The 17,945-nt window shown below is 52.2% G+C and overlaps 1 protein-coding gene across 1 annotated transcript in view; it reads right to left on the reverse strand.

The window, feature by feature from the left end:
* Positions 1-2,012: 2,012 nt before the first annotated feature.
* Positions 2,013-17,945, reverse strand: part of MGAT5B (alpha-1,6-mannosylglycoprotein 6-beta-N-acetylglucosaminyltransferase B) — a 65,071-nt gene continuing 49,138 nt past the window's right edge. The window contains exons 10-17 of the mRNA XM_034067562.1: positions 17,516-17,649; positions 16,680-16,810; positions 14,405-14,560; positions 13,026-13,172; positions 10,868-10,984; positions 4,680-4,754; positions 3,954-4,228; positions 2,013-2,627 (exon numbers count right to left, since the gene is read on the reverse strand). Coding sequence (XP_033923453.1) covers positions 2,429-2,627; positions 3,954-4,228; positions 4,680-4,754; positions 10,868-10,984; positions 13,026-13,172; positions 14,405-14,560; positions 16,680-16,810; positions 17,516-17,649 — 1,234 coding nt within the window. The 3' untranslated portion in view covers positions 2,013-2,428. The remainder of the gene's footprint in view (positions 2,628-3,953; positions 4,229-4,679; positions 4,755-10,867; positions 10,985-13,025; positions 13,173-14,404; positions 14,561-16,679; positions 16,811-17,515; positions 17,650-17,945) is intronic.

The following is a 17,945-nucleotide window of genomic DNA, read 5'->3' on the forward strand; positions in this document are numbered from 1 at the left end:
CCCTGGCATACACCCCACACACAACACAAACAATTAGGTGCCAATTTTGCAGCCAAAGGCACCATTAATCCCCAGTTTAGCATTATTGAACCAGCCAAGCCCCCCTATGTGGGGGATCCCCATGGGGGATTTTACAGACCAAAGCACCCCTTGCTCCCAGGGATGCTCCACACAGGACAAGGCCGGAGTATTCAGACTCGGGTCCCTGCTACATCCAGCATCCACAAGCGACAGGCGATACCAGAGTATTACTCAGTCCCATCACCCAAACTTAGAGGCTGGCTCAAGATCCAGCAAGGTTTCAGACAGATCCTTATTCCCCATGGCAGCAGCCAAGGTGAGCCAGCCGCCTTCTATTTCAGCTTGCAGAAAACTGCTCCTGCCAGGGGATAATCGGGACTCTGGTGGGAGGCAGGAGCTGGACTGAAGCCTGTTTTAAAAGCATCTGAGCAGAACAGCTGGAGAAAGCTGCCCAAGGAGCTGCTGTGCAATAAGCTCTGCCCCAGGAGGCATTCTGAGCCTCCTGGTCTTTAAAGCTCGCTTAGATCCCTTATAAAACCAGGGTTTATTTGGTCCTCACAGCCCCAGGAAGTGAATCACTGCTGGTTCCTGCTTACAAACACCCTGGGCTGGCTCCTGCCGACCCAGCACCCGCAGCAGGAGCCTTTGCCAGGGTTTGAGACTGAGATGAAAGGTGCCGTTAGAGGGGCACGGGGTGCTCCCGTTCAGCTCTGCAGAGAGGTTCATGCACTTTTATTTATACACACGCTGGCTGCAAGACAAGAATTACTTAATCAATTCTTCCCCTTGCAGGATGGAGGCTGCCTGTGCAATTCTGCACTGAAGATGACAAATTGCTCTGGGATAATGGCAGCGTCTCCAGCTCCTGCCTCAGCTGGCGCAGGATGTGGCACAGTGAAGGGATGCCTGCAGGACACAAGCACGTTGTGGTGTTCCCCTTCCTGGGACTAGAGCAGGGAGATGGCAAAGGGGAGCTGGGATCTGCCCAGTGCTGTTGCACAGTGGAAGGAAGCAGATTTTCTCCCCAAACCTGGCTGCAAACCATTGAGGCACAGGGAATGGGCTGGAGATGCCAGGACTGCATGACACAGATCCAGTGAGTAGCTGGATGGCAGGGGAGACCTCATGCACTTATCCTGCCATGCCACTGCTCTCCATCAGTCACGTCAAGCCAGGGGGTCAAGCCTACCAGGGCCTGGGACCCTGTGGTGACACTGCCAGGACAGGCTGCATCCCACCTCACTTCTGGGCTGGGATCTGTTCCATGCAGGGATGTTCTAGGAGGGAGTTTCCAGCCTGTAACCTTCAAGCCACACATTCTGTGGGATGCAGGAATCTCACCATCAAATGCTTCCAAGCAACAGGAGGTCTGAGCACCAGCACTTGCTCTGGTGAGCAGCACTACAAACCAGGCCACCCCAGGCAGCACTAACCCAGCAAGGGGACCTGCCAGGGGGTAAACCAGCAGCAGGGAACCCCCCTACAGTGAGGGGAGTGGCATGAAGGAAACAGAAGCCCATCATGGAAGATGGTTGCTTGGAGCCCACCTCTTCCTGTGCCTGCAACATCTGGGACACGCTGAGATAGGACATCACTCATTCGAACATGGAGCACTCCCTGTACCCCTGCTGCCACCTCCAGCACCTCGGTCCCTGGAGGGATGTACAGCTCCATGCACAGCCCAGCAGGGCACAGAGCAGCCTTAGGGCTGGTGGGGGACTCACTTTGGGCACCTCTGCCCAGCCAGTACCATCACCCAGGGGACCAGCATCCTTTCTGAGAGCCCTCCCCAGCCCCATCCTTCTCTTCCTGGAGCCCATCCATCTCCCAGTGGCTCATCCTGGGGGCAGCGCTGGTGCAGACCCTTCTGTGTCCATCCAACCCGGCTGCTCATATGGGCTTTCTCCTTCCCCAGCTCCACAACCAAAGTAGACACTGTCAGACCCCTATGCCCCCAGCATAGCTCTGCCCAAGGACTCCCACAGAAGGGCTGGGTGTTGCTTCCCCTTTAATTCACCACTGGTCAGGGGGGAGGGTTAAAAAAGAAATAAACCAATAAATAAAACAACCTCAGATGCTCGAAGAGGATGAAACCCCTGAAACTGCAGTTTGCTGGTGGCTTGTCCCATTGCCAGAGGAGGGGAAGGATGCTCCCACCCCCCCTCTCCCCATCACCCTGTCCCAGCGCCACCACGTCCAGGTGGGTTCGGATGCGGTTGGATGATGCTCCTCAAGGAGAAAATGAAACCAAAGGGCAGGACATGGTCATTCACAGCTGACTGGTGGACGACACAACCCCAGGGTCTGACCCCCGCCGGGAGGGACCTGTCCCACCTCCCTCGGCTATTGCAGGAGCTTTGAGAAGAAGCCACTGGTTGCACGTTGCGTGTCGCAGACACAACCCCAGTCACAAGCAGTCCCTGCACAGAGCCACTTGTCCTTTGCGGTAGTCGCGGCAGGGGCAGAGGCGCCGGTACTTGGTGTTGTAGCCTGCACAGCTGAAGAGCAGCGGCTCCTTCTGGAGGTAGCACTCGTGGACGTTCTCGGCCACTGCTGGGTAAAGATGGTTCATCTCGTACTCGGTGCTGTCGCAGGTGATGCTGAGCCTGGGAACGCAGACAGAGGTGGGTCAGTTCCAGTGAAGAGGCTGCCTGGGTTTCACTGAAGGGGTTTTAGTGATGTTCAGTCCTTCCCAGAGAGGTTCCTTCACTAAGTGTTGGGCCAGATCTTTGCTGGTTGCACCAAGAACCATAAGCACTACAGCTAGACGTGAATGCTTGTCATTAGCCTAACACACCATGGAATGTGTGAGCCTTGGATTGCCATGGAATGTGTGAGCCTTGCAAATCAACCCTGCAGCCCAGAGACCACCCAACCCTTGTGTTGGCCATGGATAGCTCAGGAAATCACACACAAAAATCCACCCAGATCTTCTATATCCCCCATTGACCAACAGGTCTGTGCTCTCCATGGACACCTCCCTCAGCAGCTAATGTCCTCTGGAAGGGCACATGAGTTCAGTGGATGCCCACATCACCCCCGCTAACCAGGACTGGCCAGCAAAAATGGAGTGGGCATCAGCAAACACCCTGAGGAGCAGCAGAAATGGCCAGTGTCGACCTCAGCATCCTGCTCATCCCACCCATGCCTGTGTCTTCAGATGGAGCAGCAGCACTGACATTGCCCTCCCACTAACCCCTCTCAACTGATGGGTTCCTGGGCAGCTCAGTTTAAAGTCTGGAGAGGGGGAATGGAGGGAAGAGAGTGAAATCTGATTTATCATATAAAAATGTCAGTGGGACTCACAGCACCTGCCTGACAGCAATGGTGATGCTCATGTTTTAATTGCCCTCAGAGCAGCACAGAGCACGGTGGCAGATTTATACTCCATTAAAACTTCACTGCTCTGTGTTCCAAATGCACTTTTATAGAGAAAGACATAAAAAAGAGAGACTGGGAGAGAGCATGGAGGAGGTGGAGAGGAACGGTGTGAGAAAGATACAGAAACGTGCCTGGAAAGGCTATTGGTGCCTTCTGAAGTGTGAAGCTGGTCAAGGCCAACACATGAAAGCAATGGCTTTAACCTGCCTGAGGGGAGACTGAGATGAGCTCTTAGACAGAAGCTCTTCCCTGTGAGGGTGCTGAGGTGCTGGCACAGGGTGCCCAGAGAAGCTGTGGCTGCCCCATCCCTGGCAGTGTTCAAGGCCAGGTTGGACACAGGGGCTTGGAGCAGCTGCTCCAGTGGAAGGTGTCCCTGCCCGTGGCAGGGGGTGGAACTGGAGAGGCTTCAAGGTCCCTTCCAACACAAACCAGTCTGGGGTTCTATGATAATGGGCTGCTTTGCAGGCAGGCCCTGCCTACATCATCTCGGGCACGAAGGCACCTCAACGGGATTCATCGGGGAGGACAGAGGGGAGAATGTCACAACTCACTGCAGGAACACGTCCTTCTTGTTGAGGAACCTGAAGAAGGTGGGCTCACAGACCAGCCCGCGCCGACGGCACGTCTCAGTGCATGAGTGCTGTGCCTCCGACACCCACACCTGCAGCGAGCCCACCGGCGGCCAGGCGTGGGGGTCCCGGCTGGCACTGGGGGACCACACGAGGTGAGTGGCGTTGGGGGACAGCGCCAGCACGCTCGGAGGGCTTTGCATAGCAGGACTCTTGGCCTTGGGAGGCAGGGCAGAGGATGACGTGGTGCAGAAATCCTAGTGGGAGAGAAGACAATGGGTCAGTGCTCAGAGGGACAGGGCGAGATGTTGGGGATGGGGAAGGGAGGCTGCTGATGGGACAGGAGGACACTTGGGATGCTGAGTTTGCTCCTCAGATTCATGTCACCTGCATGCATAGATAGCATCTCATGTTGTAGGAGATGAAGACACTGGCTACCTCTTCTTCTCCCAGTGCTCCCTTATTCTCTGCAGTATGGCCTTGACCCAGCTTTGGCACCCCCAGAGACCCTTCAGCAACCCTCCAGCATCTTTGGTCCACAACAAACCTCCCTCATTCCCTATCTCTTGGTTTACTCTGCAGTTAGGCCACAGGCTGGGACCTAGGGTCCCTTGATGGGGACCTGCAATGGGTAGGCTCTCTACTTGCCCAGAAGAACCCATAGGAGGTCTGTGATGGCTCCCCAAGGAGGAAAGGGATGCTCCCAACCTGGTGCTGAATGTAGGCATGGATCCGCTCCAGCATCCCCTCGCAGGTGTACTCGTAAGGCAGGTAAGGGTCCACCTGTGAAGGAGAAGAGCAGAGTGCAGGCAAGAAGCAGGGACAATCTTGCCTTCCCCCTGCACAATGGCTCTCCCCACCTGCTGAAGCCCACAGCTTGTGTCTGTCCACCAAAGGAAGCAGGGCAGAAAACTACAACTGGGAAAACTCCACAAGCCATAAAGCGCTACAGAAAGAGGTGAAAGATTCATCTGGGTTCAGCACATGTGTCAGTGAATATGAAATCCCCCTGCTCCCTTTTAGTCTCACATTTCCTCATTTTTGCTAAGATATAAAATTAAAAATCAGTTTTCATGCAAAAGGTCACTTCCAGTTAAAGTATGACCTGGTTCACCAAGAAACACTCAGCAGCTGCAGGCAGGTAGTGGGGGGAGTAATAATGCAGGGGAGGAGTTAGGACTGCTAAAGATGCAAACATAATCCAGAGCAAGAGCATTGCAGCCATGCCCTGGGTCTGGTCTGCATCCTCTGTTCCCCTGCCCCTGACATGGCTCTTCCTGCTGATGGGGAGGACCAGGCTTTGCTGCCCCAGTGCTATGATCCACCAAACCAACCAGTGAAAGCCCAGGACTGGGACCGGCTGTGCACAAATAGATCAATAAATAAAACAACCTCCGATGCTTAAAAGGATGGGAACAAATCTCTTTTCCCACTGCTGTTCTGCTGCGGGTTTGCTGCCCAGAGCTGGTGGCTGTGATGGGGTGGAAGCTGGTGCCTCTCCCAGCCCCAGAGCTCCCCACTGGGATGGGGCAGGGAGGCAGCACCTGGCTGCACACCAGGATGGAGCAAACATTGATGCCCACGTTGATGCTGCTGTCACTGCACCTCCACATTGATAACTGCTATTTATACAGAACCAGCAGCACTTAGACCACAGAATATTTTTAGTGTGTGTTACAAAACACTGCTGGTCTTTGGGAGATTTCTGCCTGCTCTCACTTCCCAACATCCCATCTCCCTGTCCTGAGAGTCATCCTTGGGTGCATGGCAAACCCCCTCCTTTGTGCAGCAGCCCAGCAGCATGCCCCAAAACAGGCATGTCCCCGGCACAGCGGTGGCACAGGTTCCAGGTAGAGCAGGCAGGAGCAGGCAGCCAGGCTCTTACCCTCCTGCAGGGCCAGTGCATGGCCACTGTCCTGGGGTCAGCACTGATTTCCCCACTGGAAGAACATTTCCATGAGGGCTGCATCACTGACGCATCCCTTCCCTCCGGAACAAATTATTTTTAAAGGAACTTCCTGCCCTGGGAAGTCAGATTTTTCCATGTCCCTTATTTTCCAGAGAGATGTTATGTGAGCAGCAGGGTGCTGGTGCACAGAGGGGCTGGTCCTGGGATCCCCTTTTCCCCCATGAATCTCTACAGAGCTTCATGCAAAAGGGTTATAAACAAACACACCCCATAGAGAATTCACCTGGAAAAACACTGCTGCTTCTATTTTCTGAGCTCTGCACCTCCAAAATAGCTATCACTTTTTGAAGTACCTGTCAAACCCAAGCTCAAAGGTTCAGTCTGATGAGAAGATCCCTCCAAGCATTTCCCTGCCATAAATATCCCACCTGAGATCTCAGCCAGGCTGGAAATCACAGTTGCTCCGTCTAATTACAGATGTGCACACTAATCAGGGCTGACACAATGACAGGCACTGCTCTTGCCTCTGCATTGCTGATGGGCGCTCAGTTAACTGGGGCAGAGCCCTACACAAAGCAAAACCTCTCATCTCAGTCACACAAAACCTAAGCTGGGTGGGTGGATGCTGCATGGCACTGATTTGGGGGAGTCAAACAATTCCGTGCTCAGCATCAGCAATGCTCATTCTTACCATTGCCTTTGTGGCTGCAACGCTGGAGGCTTTTCTCAGGACCCCTATCACCAGACAAGGTGCAGATGTAATCCCATAAAACAGCCTCTGTACCCTAGAACACCCCCATGGTACCCAGTGGGATGCAACACATCCACAGAAGGTGGAGGCAGAAAACCTCCTTGTGTCTGCATGTGTACCCAGAGGTGATGCTCCACAGGCTCCCCGGAGCCCTGTCAGGTCAGGAGGCTGCAGTCAGAACCCACTGCAGCTCCTGAACCTCCAGCCCCAGCACCCTCATGTGCCCCTTTCCCCTCCAGGGCTCCACCAAAGGCTCTTGCTCCTCACTGCTTCCCTCTCCGGACTCGTTGGGATTCAGCTCATGTGCCCAGGCCTGATAGAAAACGACAATTTCAAGAAGATAATTGTTTAATTAAAAATCTGACAGGCTTGGCCTCCTCTTGACAGCCACAGTGTTAATATCGCTCCCCATGCTGAGAGCTCAGCATCTCCCCAGAGCCCTGGGAGGAAGAAGGAGGAGAAGGACCTGAGGTGAGCACCACTGCATCCCACTGCCCAGTGGAGCCATGCATGGGATGCACAGGAGGGAGCAGAGGGGTTGGTGAAGATGGACTTTGCCATTCTTTCCCCTGGGCATCAGTGGGGGACACCGGGGCAGAGCTCTCCAGCCCAATGCTCTCCATCAGCCAAACAGGGAGTTACTGGTGTCTCCTGGGGATGCTGCTGTGAGAGCCCTGGATTTCAAGTGTGCAGCAGAAATCCCAGAGCTGAAGAGAGCAGTAAGTATTCCTCATTCAAAAGGAAAAGAAAGAGGAAAAAAAATAAACCTAAATGTCATCAGACAAATAAGCAGGAAAATAATGCAATTCTCTGCTGGCACGTACCACAGGCTGGGAACATTTTAACCAGCTATTTTCACTGTGATGTTTAATACGCCACTCTTTCAAGCATGGTCTGAAATGTATAATTTCCCATTATATTCCTGTATGTTTGACTTTAATATAATGAAGCCTTCTCCCTTCGCTACATCAGAATATTGGGACTATTGAATTGCTTGTCTGAGGACTATTTTTGACAATGGAAAAAGCTGAAGGCCAAGGAAATGGTGCTGTCTGAAAGCCTCTCTCCTTCTCCAAGAATCAGATGCTGCTAACCCCTGACTAATGGCTGTAATCCATCACTGGGACAAGCCTTCCAGGATCAGCTTTCCCAGGGGGGCACAATTTGTCTCCCGGCCCTGTGCGACTGCACCAGGATTTGATCTCTGGGGTAGAGGGGGTTTGGTGCTTCCATGATTTCAATCTTCCTTATAAAGAGGTGAGGGGTGAGAGCCATGGGGGAAACCCAAATCTGCTCCAAGGGGGGATGAACGGCAGAGGCACAGCTTGCCAAAAACCTTCCCCAGCACTTGCAGGGTGACCTGGAGCAGATGCCACATCCAAAAGGACAAGAATGCAAGAACTTTCTGTGGGGGAGAACCCATACTGCAAACCCAAGCCATGTCCAAGCCACGACTCAGATCTCTGTCCAGAAGCAAGAGGTTTCTTTCAAGCAAATCTGGGTTGGTGAAGGACATGGCTGCATCTCAACTGCTTCATTTGCACTCATACAGCAGCCAGCCCAGCTCTGAATACACAAGAGGAAGCTCTGCCAGCCTGGCTGGAGCAGAGCTACTACCAGGGTCAGGAAACCATCTCCCAAAGCCATTGAGGGGTTTCCAGCACCTTGGGTCCCAGCACCCAGCATGGCTGCTGCCAGGAAAAGCTGATGGCAAAGCAAAGGAGACATCTCACAGCTTCCCACAACATCCCATATCCCCCAAAATGTCTGAGTTTTGCTTGGAAGGTACAAAACTAAAGCCGTGGGGATAGGGATTTTTTCAGTCATACAACAACAGAAAAATAGAAATAGAATCTGCTTCAGGTCAGTTTTCAATTTCTAATGTTTCCACCCATCGGAAGGGGAAAAATGCTGTGTTTCAGGTTGGCAATCTGTTTGGGGTGGTGAAATGCATCATTTCGGATATAAACCTTCCTTTCAATAAACCGGCAGGGTATTTTTAAAGGCAGGCAGATGGGAAACAAAACCATCTTGTTTCATTCCAGTAACGTTGAAATGAAATGTTTTGACTGAAGAAATTTAAATCGATGGTGGTTATTCAGAAATACGCACGTATTTGTTAGATATTCTGATAACAAAACACCCTATATTGCTTTTGGGGAGAAAAAAGGGAGTCACTTAGATAGTTTCTTTGAGCTCCAGCACCTGGCTGGGAATAGAACTGCCCAGCCCCTGTGTTTTCTGCTGCTCCTCCTGCTACCGCCCTTGTTTTCCATTCCTCTGCTGTAACAAACAGCATTATAAAGACAAGATACCAAGGCATTCCTGAAGCCAAAGCCCATAATAAAGCTTTTAAACCTCTAAGGTAGGGCAATTTTTAGGCTTACTTCCCTTGACAGCATCTCAAATAAAGCAAACCTTTCTATTAAAAAGATAAAAATGGGGGGAAAAGGGGGGAAAAGAAAGAAATTGCTCTAAGTTATTCACATTCACTCCTTGCTCTGCTTCAGGAGGATTTATAGAATATCTTTAAAACAAAAGCAGAGAGGTGAGTTGTGAGATTAACCCAGTGCATTTCTTAGTGGGAAGGAGATGCTCTGCAGAGCACCTGCATGTTTTCAATGCAAACAGGACATCACCACCTGGTTTTACTCATTTGAGGCCAGTTTCAAGCTCCGAGCAGCAGAGGGTAAATACAGCAGTCGGGATGCTCTGCCGGAGGGACCCTGGGATGAGGGTCCCTGGTCCTGTAGCAATGGGCGGCACACTCTGGGTGGGCACCCAGTGCTGGAGACAGGGGGTCCCCCACCAGCTCCTCCTGCCCATCACACCACCAAATCTCCTAAAAATCCTTTTTTTCTCCTTTTATTTTTAACCAGAGTTTATCATTAAGCATCTAAATGACCTGGTGCACATCAGCACTGCAGTGCAACGCAGCTGCTCGGGAGCCAGCAGAACCCTTTCCCTCCCTCCCTGAACTCTCCAATCATTCCTTAATTATCTGAATAGCACCAGGCTTCACTCTTTTCTTTCTCCTTTCTGGAAGAAGGGAAAATTCCCTTCTCTCTCCTGAACAGAGCCCATCGCCTTGAGGCCATCTCTTCAGGCCAGATGGTGGAGGGTCAAGCGCTGACAGCTGGCCCAGCAGCACAGCAGCAGGGAGGTAATGATTTTCAATTTCATTTTAATCGAGCTATGGGAATGAATGTGCCAAACAACAACTGCTTCCCTAAGGTGGGTTTGTTTGGTCTTTGTGAACTCATAGAGAAAATCAGCTTGAGGTGAAGTGCTGCAGCCATCAGCCACAATAAGGTACAAGACCCAGGCAGATAGCATGGCCACATCAGCTGGATAAAGTCCCCACACTGTCATAGACACACACTGCTGCAGCCTCTAAAGCAGGAAAAGCAAGGATGGCATCTCCAGCATCATCCCTAACCCACCCCAAAATCCCACCCAGCACAGTGAAGCCCGACACAGAGCCCCATTTCCCAGTGCATCACTGTCCTCATGAGGCTCATCCTGAGCAAAGCACACTGCAAGCAAAATGGGTATCAGCACTTTTCTCCCCTCCAGGAAAATTGACTTTAATAATTTGGACAACTTGAAAGGTTCCTGCCACAGGGCAGGGGGGAAATATTCATGAGGAAGCATTTCCAGGGCAGGCACAGCAGGAGTGCTGCTTCCTGGAGGGTCCCTGCATCCCTCCACTTCCTTACATCCCTTCATCCTTCACAGAGGCAACTCCTGGAGCTATTCCTATTGATTTACTCAAACCTAACGATAAGGATGAGCAGTGGAATGGGGAAATGGTAGGCACAGAGGTCTGTAGCTCTCTGGGTAATTGCAGGGAAGTGCTTTCAGGGTTTATCTTTGCTTCACACTAGGTCCCAGCACTGCCGAGCATCACCAGTAACCTCAGCATCCTGCTCCCAAACCCCATCTCCCTTATCTCAGCTTCCCCTTGCTTTGGATCTGCCTGGATGATTCCCAGGACATCCCTCAAAGGCATGGCTCTGCCATGGGGAAACACCTAAGAACCTCAGTACCAAAGCAAGGTGGGAGCATGTGTCCCCCTGAAGCTACATGAGAGGATGATTCTCTGCCTTGCACGTGAGTGATTTCAAAGGGGAAGCAAGGAAGGACAAGAAGCTAACACTCAAAAGGGAGGATCAGGCACCAGCACTCAGTCCCCATCCCTTCAAAGCCAGCCCTGCCACCTCCTCTGAGCCATACCTGGGTCCTCACGATGGTTTTGATAGCAGCTTCAAACTCCTCAGAGTTATTGTAGTCGACAGTCCACACATGTGGCTTCCCGATGAAGTCTTCAGCATATGGGTGCTGGGAGGACACCTAAACCACAGCAGAATGAGCTGGTTTCTGCAGTCCCTGCCAGAATGGCTGCTGTCTACCACTCACAGCCACCACAGCAGAGGAGCTGCAGGCTCAGGCACAGACACGTTGGGTTTAACCCACTGCATAAAGAAATGTGCTGGAAAAAGGGTTCCCCTGAACACAGCTGCCTCTCTGCCAACCTCAGGCTGATGGTCTAAAATTCCCACTAGGCTGGAATGCTCATTCCCAACACTGAAATCATCTCTGCAGCCCTGAGGACCTACATAATATGAGTACAACTTAACCTTGACCTGAGCCATTTGTAGGTCTGGAGTGGCAAAAATAGACCAAGCCAGCAAAGGTCTGTGAAGGCAGCACATCTCCAAAGCTTGCCAGCTCCAGAAACAAGACAGAGTGAAAACCCATCACCACCAAGGGCTGGAGAAAGTCTGGCACTGGGAGAAAGCAGTGCTGGAAGCCGCATCACCACAATGGCACAAGCAGCCCCACACACTGGTACCCCACAGTCACCCCCCCTCTCACCAGGTGATTTTGGGAGATCTACCTCTTGTTTCAGCCCCTAAACTGTCTTTTCAGCCCCACGCTGCTGCAGAGCCAGAGCCCAGATCTCCTCTTGGAACGGGAAGTGAGAGGATGCTGAGCAGAGGAGGTGTTTCGGGGGCACCATGAAGTGTTGAAAAGGAGCCTGAAAACCTGCCAGCTGGAGGAGGAGAGTGCTGCTCGCTCTGTATTTCATTCTCCAGCTTGCTGTCCTTTCCCATTTTTTTCCCTGGCAGTTGATCACCTCCTTCCCCTCAGTGTATAAACACCCTGGGGCAATTCACAACCTTCATCCCCAGCTTCCCTCCTGGCTCCCAGCTGAAATACAACCACAGCACCCAGCAGGGATGGGGGATAACACCAGCAGTGAATTAGGGGGTGCATGTGACAGACACGGGGGTCCAAGCTATCCCAGTGCACCCCTCTCCATGATGGGTGCTGCTGAGCTGGGCTGTGGCAGGGCTGAGCCACACAGTCCCCCAGCAAAGCCTTTCTTGGTGGGAGTGAGCATTGCTCTGCATTATCCACATTATCTACTTTATTAATAATAAAAGAGGCAATTTTCTCAACCTTTTAACTTTTAAAGAGTTCCTGCCTCACTTAGATCAAATTCCCAGTGACAGGCAAGCCTGGAGGGATTTCATACCCCTGCAACACCATCGGGGTCCTGGTGTCCCCTGGATTTACAGAAGGACGAACATGGGAGCATCACCCTGATTTGGAAGCAGGGTATGGGATGTGCATGGATCTGGGCTTATGGGGAAAGAGAAGGAGCTGGGGTTTGTTGTCTGTGGTCTGCAGAAGTCCCCTGCATCACTTTCACCTTCACAACTTCAAATCTAAGGCAGGGCCCCTTGCATCTAACCACTAAGATGGAGATGATGTGAGGATGGGAGAGGGGACTCCATCTGCAGGTATCTGCACTTCCGCATTTGGAGAAGAAAATTATCTCATAGAATCCCAGACTGGTTTGGGTTGGAAGGGACCTTAAAGCTCCTCCAGCTCCAACCCCTGCCACAGGCAGGGACCCCTTCCCTTCCACTGGAGCAGCTGCTCCAAGCCCCTGTGTCCAACCTGGCCTTGAACACTGCCAGGGATGGGGCAGCCACAGCTTCTCTGGGCACCCTGTGCCAGCGCCTCAGCACCCTCACAGGGAACAGCTTCTGCCTAAGAGCTCAGCTCAGTCTCCCCTCGGGCAGGTTCAAGCCATCCCCCTTGTCCTGTCCCTACAGGCCCTTGTCCCAAGCCCCTCTCCAGGTTTCCTGCAGCCCCTTTAGGCACTGGAGCTGCTCTCAGGTTCCCCCTTCAGGAGCGTTCTCTTGTCTAGGCTGCCCCAGCCCAGCTCTCTCAGCCTGGCTCCAGAGCAGAGCTGCTCCAGCCTCAGATGCTCCCTTGGACATCCCAGTTTAGAAACTGCTCCCTGCCAGGCTGGCCCCCACCCCTCATTGTGAAGGGGTTTCTCCATCCAGCCCATCCATCCGCCTCCTGCCAGACTTGCCTCTCTGGACGTTGGCTTCCCACGGAAGAACTCATGGTTGAGGGAGCTGTGGGGGGGGTTGAAACGTGCCTGCAGGAAAACACAGCCGTTGGCGATCGCCTCCAGTGGGGCAGGACCCTCATAGGGGAACCCGAAGCCAATGAAGAGCTGGAAAGGAGAAACCCATGTGCTGGTGAGCAAACACGGCCAACCCCATAGGACAGTCTCTAGTCACCTGCCATTATCCCTCTCTGTTGCTCTCACCCTGCCTCTATGGCAGCTCCATGTAGTTCTACACCCCGTAAGTTACACGTGCTAAAACTCCCACTACCCCACATCTCACAGCACACTTGTGCAAGGCAATGGGGTGATCAGGAGCTGTAAGTTCCCCATAGTGGCTATAACTGGTCCTGTATGGAGAAATACTGCTTTGCCAACACCACTCGGGCTGGTGAAACAACATTTCCCCTAGACAGAACTGAAGGTGACCAGGATGTGCCCATAACCTGCACACTCACTCCAAGAATCCCATTTATTCTTATAACAGCTGGGGTGGGGGGAACCTCCCCCCTCCTTAGCAATAAATGAATTAATCAGGGAACTTTGTGCTCCATCTGCAGACAGTGTGCAAGGAGAAACTCATCAGGCACATCCTCATTTGAAATTATGTGCTCTGCTCTGCTCCCAGCTAATTAGTCCTGCTGATAGTGCCTGGGAAGAGCGCAGATAACAGTCTCTCCCCAGCCTGCCTCCTCCTTTAATTGGGTTTTCTTTCTCCAGGCGGCTGAGCCCTCACTACTGCTGGTTAACAGGATCTGTCCCACTGCCTCTTGCTGTCCTGGGTTCAGCTGTAACCTTTTTTTCTCCTTCGTAGTAGCTGGTGCAGTGCTGTGGTTTTGACTTTAGCCTGAGAACAGCGCTGATAACACCAATGTTTTTAGTTGTTGCTCTGTAATGTTTAGTCTGACCAAGGACTTCCTGAATCTCATGCTCTGCCAGGGAGGAGGAGAAGACGGGAGGAAGCAAAGCCAGGAAACCTGACCCAAACTAGCCAAAGAGGTATTCCATTTCACAGCACATCATGCCTACTATATTAACGGGGGGCAGTTACCCAGAAGGGTGAGATCACTGCTCGGGTCAGGCTGGGTATCTGTCAGTGGGTGGTGAGCAGTTGTATTCACTTCCCTTGTTATTCCCCTTATTATTATTACTGGTGGTAGCAGTAGTGGGTTTGTGTTGTACCTTAGTTACTGGACTGCTCTTATCTCCACCTGTGAGGTTTGCATTCTTTCCATTCTCCTTCCCCTCCCTCCCGGAGCAGAGGGGAACAAGAGGGGAGTGAGTGAGCGCCTGCGTGGTTCTGAGTTACCGGCTGGGCTCAGACCACGACACTTGCCCACCTTGGCCTTCCTCAGCAGCTGCTGGAACTCGTGCTGTGGCAGCAGCCCGTGGTTCTTCACGAATGCCGGGACCTCAGGCGGCCGCTGCGTCTCGTAATAAACCGTGCCATGGATCTCCATGTACTTGTTGAGGATGGCCAGGAACTTCTCCTTGCCCTGGGGAGGAAGGCAGAGCTGTGACCTGCACCAGAAGATGGACCAGACCCCCTTCATGGTTATGAGAGGGAGATTTAACACTCAAACTCCTGTCCTGGAGCACCTGTGATGCTTTAAGCAAACCCACAGCAGTGCAAACCCCACATCCTCCCCTCTGGTTCCCTCGGACACGTGTCCTGGATCATCCCAGATTCCCAGTGAGCCTGGATGGCTGCAGGACCCAGCACCCTGAACCCAGCATCTCCAGCCCTGCCTCTCCTGCCACCTCCAAGGGCAAATTCCACTCTGGAGCTGCTGAATGAAAGGTTTCATGGGACTCAGAGGGAAGTTTGCAAAGACCAAAGCTTGTTGATGGCCCCCCTGCTCCAACAGGACTTCCTAACTCAGGTTTAATCCTGCTTCACTACCTGGAACATTAAGGGGGTCAATAGTATAGATCCTTACAGGCCCTTGTCTAAAGCCCTCTCCAGGTTTCCTGTAGCCCCTTTAGGCACTGGAGCTGCTCTAAGGTCTTCCTGGAGCTGGATATCAATTCCCTAATACAAAGTCTTTGGAAGATGGGCTGGCACAGGAGACTCCCTTCCAACCACTGCATCAGAGCTGCTTTAACCCATGGGAGCTGGGCAGCATCTGATGAAAATGGCCTTTCCCACCTTATTAAAACCTTGGCTCCTGTTGCAAGCCAAAGGCAAGAAGCTCAGAGGAGCAGGAAATGAGAAATAGCAGGAAAGGATGTTTCATGAAATGTTCCCAAATGTCAAAAAGATCCTGCTCTGGAGACAGTACTTGGTCCAATGCTTGTAAAGGAGCACCCAGCTCCAGAAGACAGAGGTAGTTTTTTCCTTCCTAGACCTCAAAATCACTCAAAATAAGGAGAAGCTCCTCTTCCCACTTATTTCATCACACAAAGCAATACTCAGGCAGCCTGGCCTTGAGATACAGTGACCAGTGAGAACCAGCCCCTTTACTCAGTAATAAACTAGCCCAAATATTCAGTTTTGGGAAAACTGGTGCTGTTTGTGAATTCAGGTTAATAGGATGTTTGCAGCAATAAGGGTGGAGGGAAACATCGGGTCTGAGGTTTAAAGTCTCTTTAGTGCCTTCCCAAATTAACCTAACTAAGCCCAAATGGATAAGAAAGGGTGGAGGAATGATAGAAAATAAAGACAAGATACTACAGTTCCCCTAAACTGAGATGAAGTGGTTTTTAGTAGATCCTTATGGAGACTCTGAGGTAGCTGGATGCTGGGGTGTTTGCTCTCAGACACGGAAGGTGATGGAAAAGCCACAAACACCAAGGAACAGGAAATGTGGCTGGATCCTGTCCCACCACAGGCACCCCTGTGAGGTGATGGGGATGGGGAGGAGATTGCATTGATCCAGCAGCTCAGGAGGACTGAGCCTGTAACAAGGCAAAGTCAAGTCCATCAAAACCTCTCCTCTCACGAGCAGATGCGCAGAGGTAAAGCCCAGCAGTGTGTGATACAGTACCTGCAACTGGAGCAGCCCCAGGTGGTGCATAAAGGGAAAGAAATAGAAATAAATCAAGAGACAGCAAGAATTACCTCCTTTTTTGTAAGCCCTGGAAGGAAAACCAGCTGGCTAGCTCTGGGTATGACAGAGGGAAGTACACATGTCCCCTGAATGCTATAGGGATGCAGGGGGGATGTTTTCTTTTGCGGATATTGTCCCATGCATTGCCCACCCCTCTTCTACACTGTTAGAGGCACGGGAGGGCAGCACACCCCCCTTCCACAGGGTACTTGGAAGCAGAGATCAACCATCCCCATCACAGCACAGGACGTCACCTAACAGCAATCACTGTAATCAACTGCATAACATCAACGATGTGAAATCCTCAGTCTAAACATCCTTCTGGGAGGAAGCATCACCCGAAGCAAAGGGGATAGGATCTAACCATCCTTTGCCCTGTTTGCCTGGAGGTGCTGGACATGCCACCTCACTGCAGCAGCCTCAGCTTCCCCTCTCTGAATGGGACAAGGATGTTTCACACAAACACATTGAGACCTGAGCCTCAAAAGCTCGGGGTTAAAGCCAGAGGCTGCTGCTACCTCACAGCTTGTCCTACAACTGCCCCATCCTGCCTGGGTGCTCTCACCTTCCAGATGCTGGCCTCCTTCCCGTACACCACTGCCATGCTGCTCACTTTGTTGGACTTGATGAATTGCTTCTCTGTCTGGTTGAGCTCCTCTGACACGAAGCCCATGAAGGAGTTGTCAGGGGTGTGAGCTGTGGACACCAAGGGGAGAAGATGTGGCTGGACAGATGTTTTCTAGCACCTCATCAGGGTTGAGGATGCAGCCCCATTGTAGCAAGGGACTGAGATTTGCCCAGCTCCAGAGCCTTGCTGGAGCCTGAGGAAAAAATGGCATGGATCCCCATCCAAACGGCTCACAAAATACAGGTTTTGGTACTCACTTGGGTGACTCTTTAAGAAGTAAGATATTTTTAAGGTTGCCAAATGGGCTTTATCCAGGAAAAAGCAACATTTGAGTCACCGAGCACCCAATGGGTCACTGGGCTCCTTTCAGACAAGCACATCTCCTTTCCATGCGACAGGCAAACACCAGTCACTGAGCTGCCTCTCACCTGTAGAACCCCAGCTGAAATAAAACCAGGCTTTGCAACCCAGGCTACAAAGCTTTCTCCTCCCAGGATCTGCAAGCTCCTGGCTGTGCCCTGTGTTTGCACCCATAGCTGTGCTGGAGCCAGCAATCCATTGCAGAGGAAGAAGCCAGGTCTCTCTCCCTGGATCATTTCTATAGCCAAGAGATGGCCAAGCAGATGTGGGAACTGCTGGCAGGCAGGGGGAAGCAGGAGTGGAGCTGGGGAGAACAGCACTGCCCAGGCATCACTTCCTGATGGAGGTGAGACCTGCTCCTGTGGTCCCTGTGAGCCCCCAAAACCTCCCTGCGTGCCCCATATCCCACTTACGGAACATGGTCATGAACTGGGCGGGCTGCAGGTTCCAGTAGCCCCAGTTGGTGCGGTACCCGCGCAGCGTGGCGTACTCCTCATGGTTGTATGCTGGCTCCGTCCCAAAGGTATCGATGACCCGGACACGGCATCTGGGAGGGAGAAGAGGATCCAGGGGCCTTGGTTTGACCAAGTCCCACTACCAGGGACATGTGGTGTCCTCCAGCAGCTCGTCCCTTGTCTGCTCCCTGAGCAGAGGGTACAGGAACATCCCAAGCAGCTCTGCCCAACCCACTGCTCCCTCCTGGAAGGAGCAATTTCCCCTTGTAGGCTTTCATCTCCCTGATAGTCAGGAGAATGATGCATCTCCTGAAAACTTGTTAATGCTTTTCCCAGTATCCTGGGAATGCTGAGGCAGGCATTACCAGCACAAGACTGAGGAGAGAAG

The sequence above is a fragment of the Melopsittacus undulatus genome, chromosome 11 (assembly GCF_012275295.1).
Source record: "Melopsittacus undulatus isolate bMelUnd1 chromosome 11, bMelUnd1.mat.Z, whole genome shotgun sequence".
Classification (NCBI taxonomy): domain Eukaryota; kingdom Metazoa; phylum Chordata; class Aves; order Psittaciformes; family Psittaculidae; genus Melopsittacus; species Melopsittacus undulatus.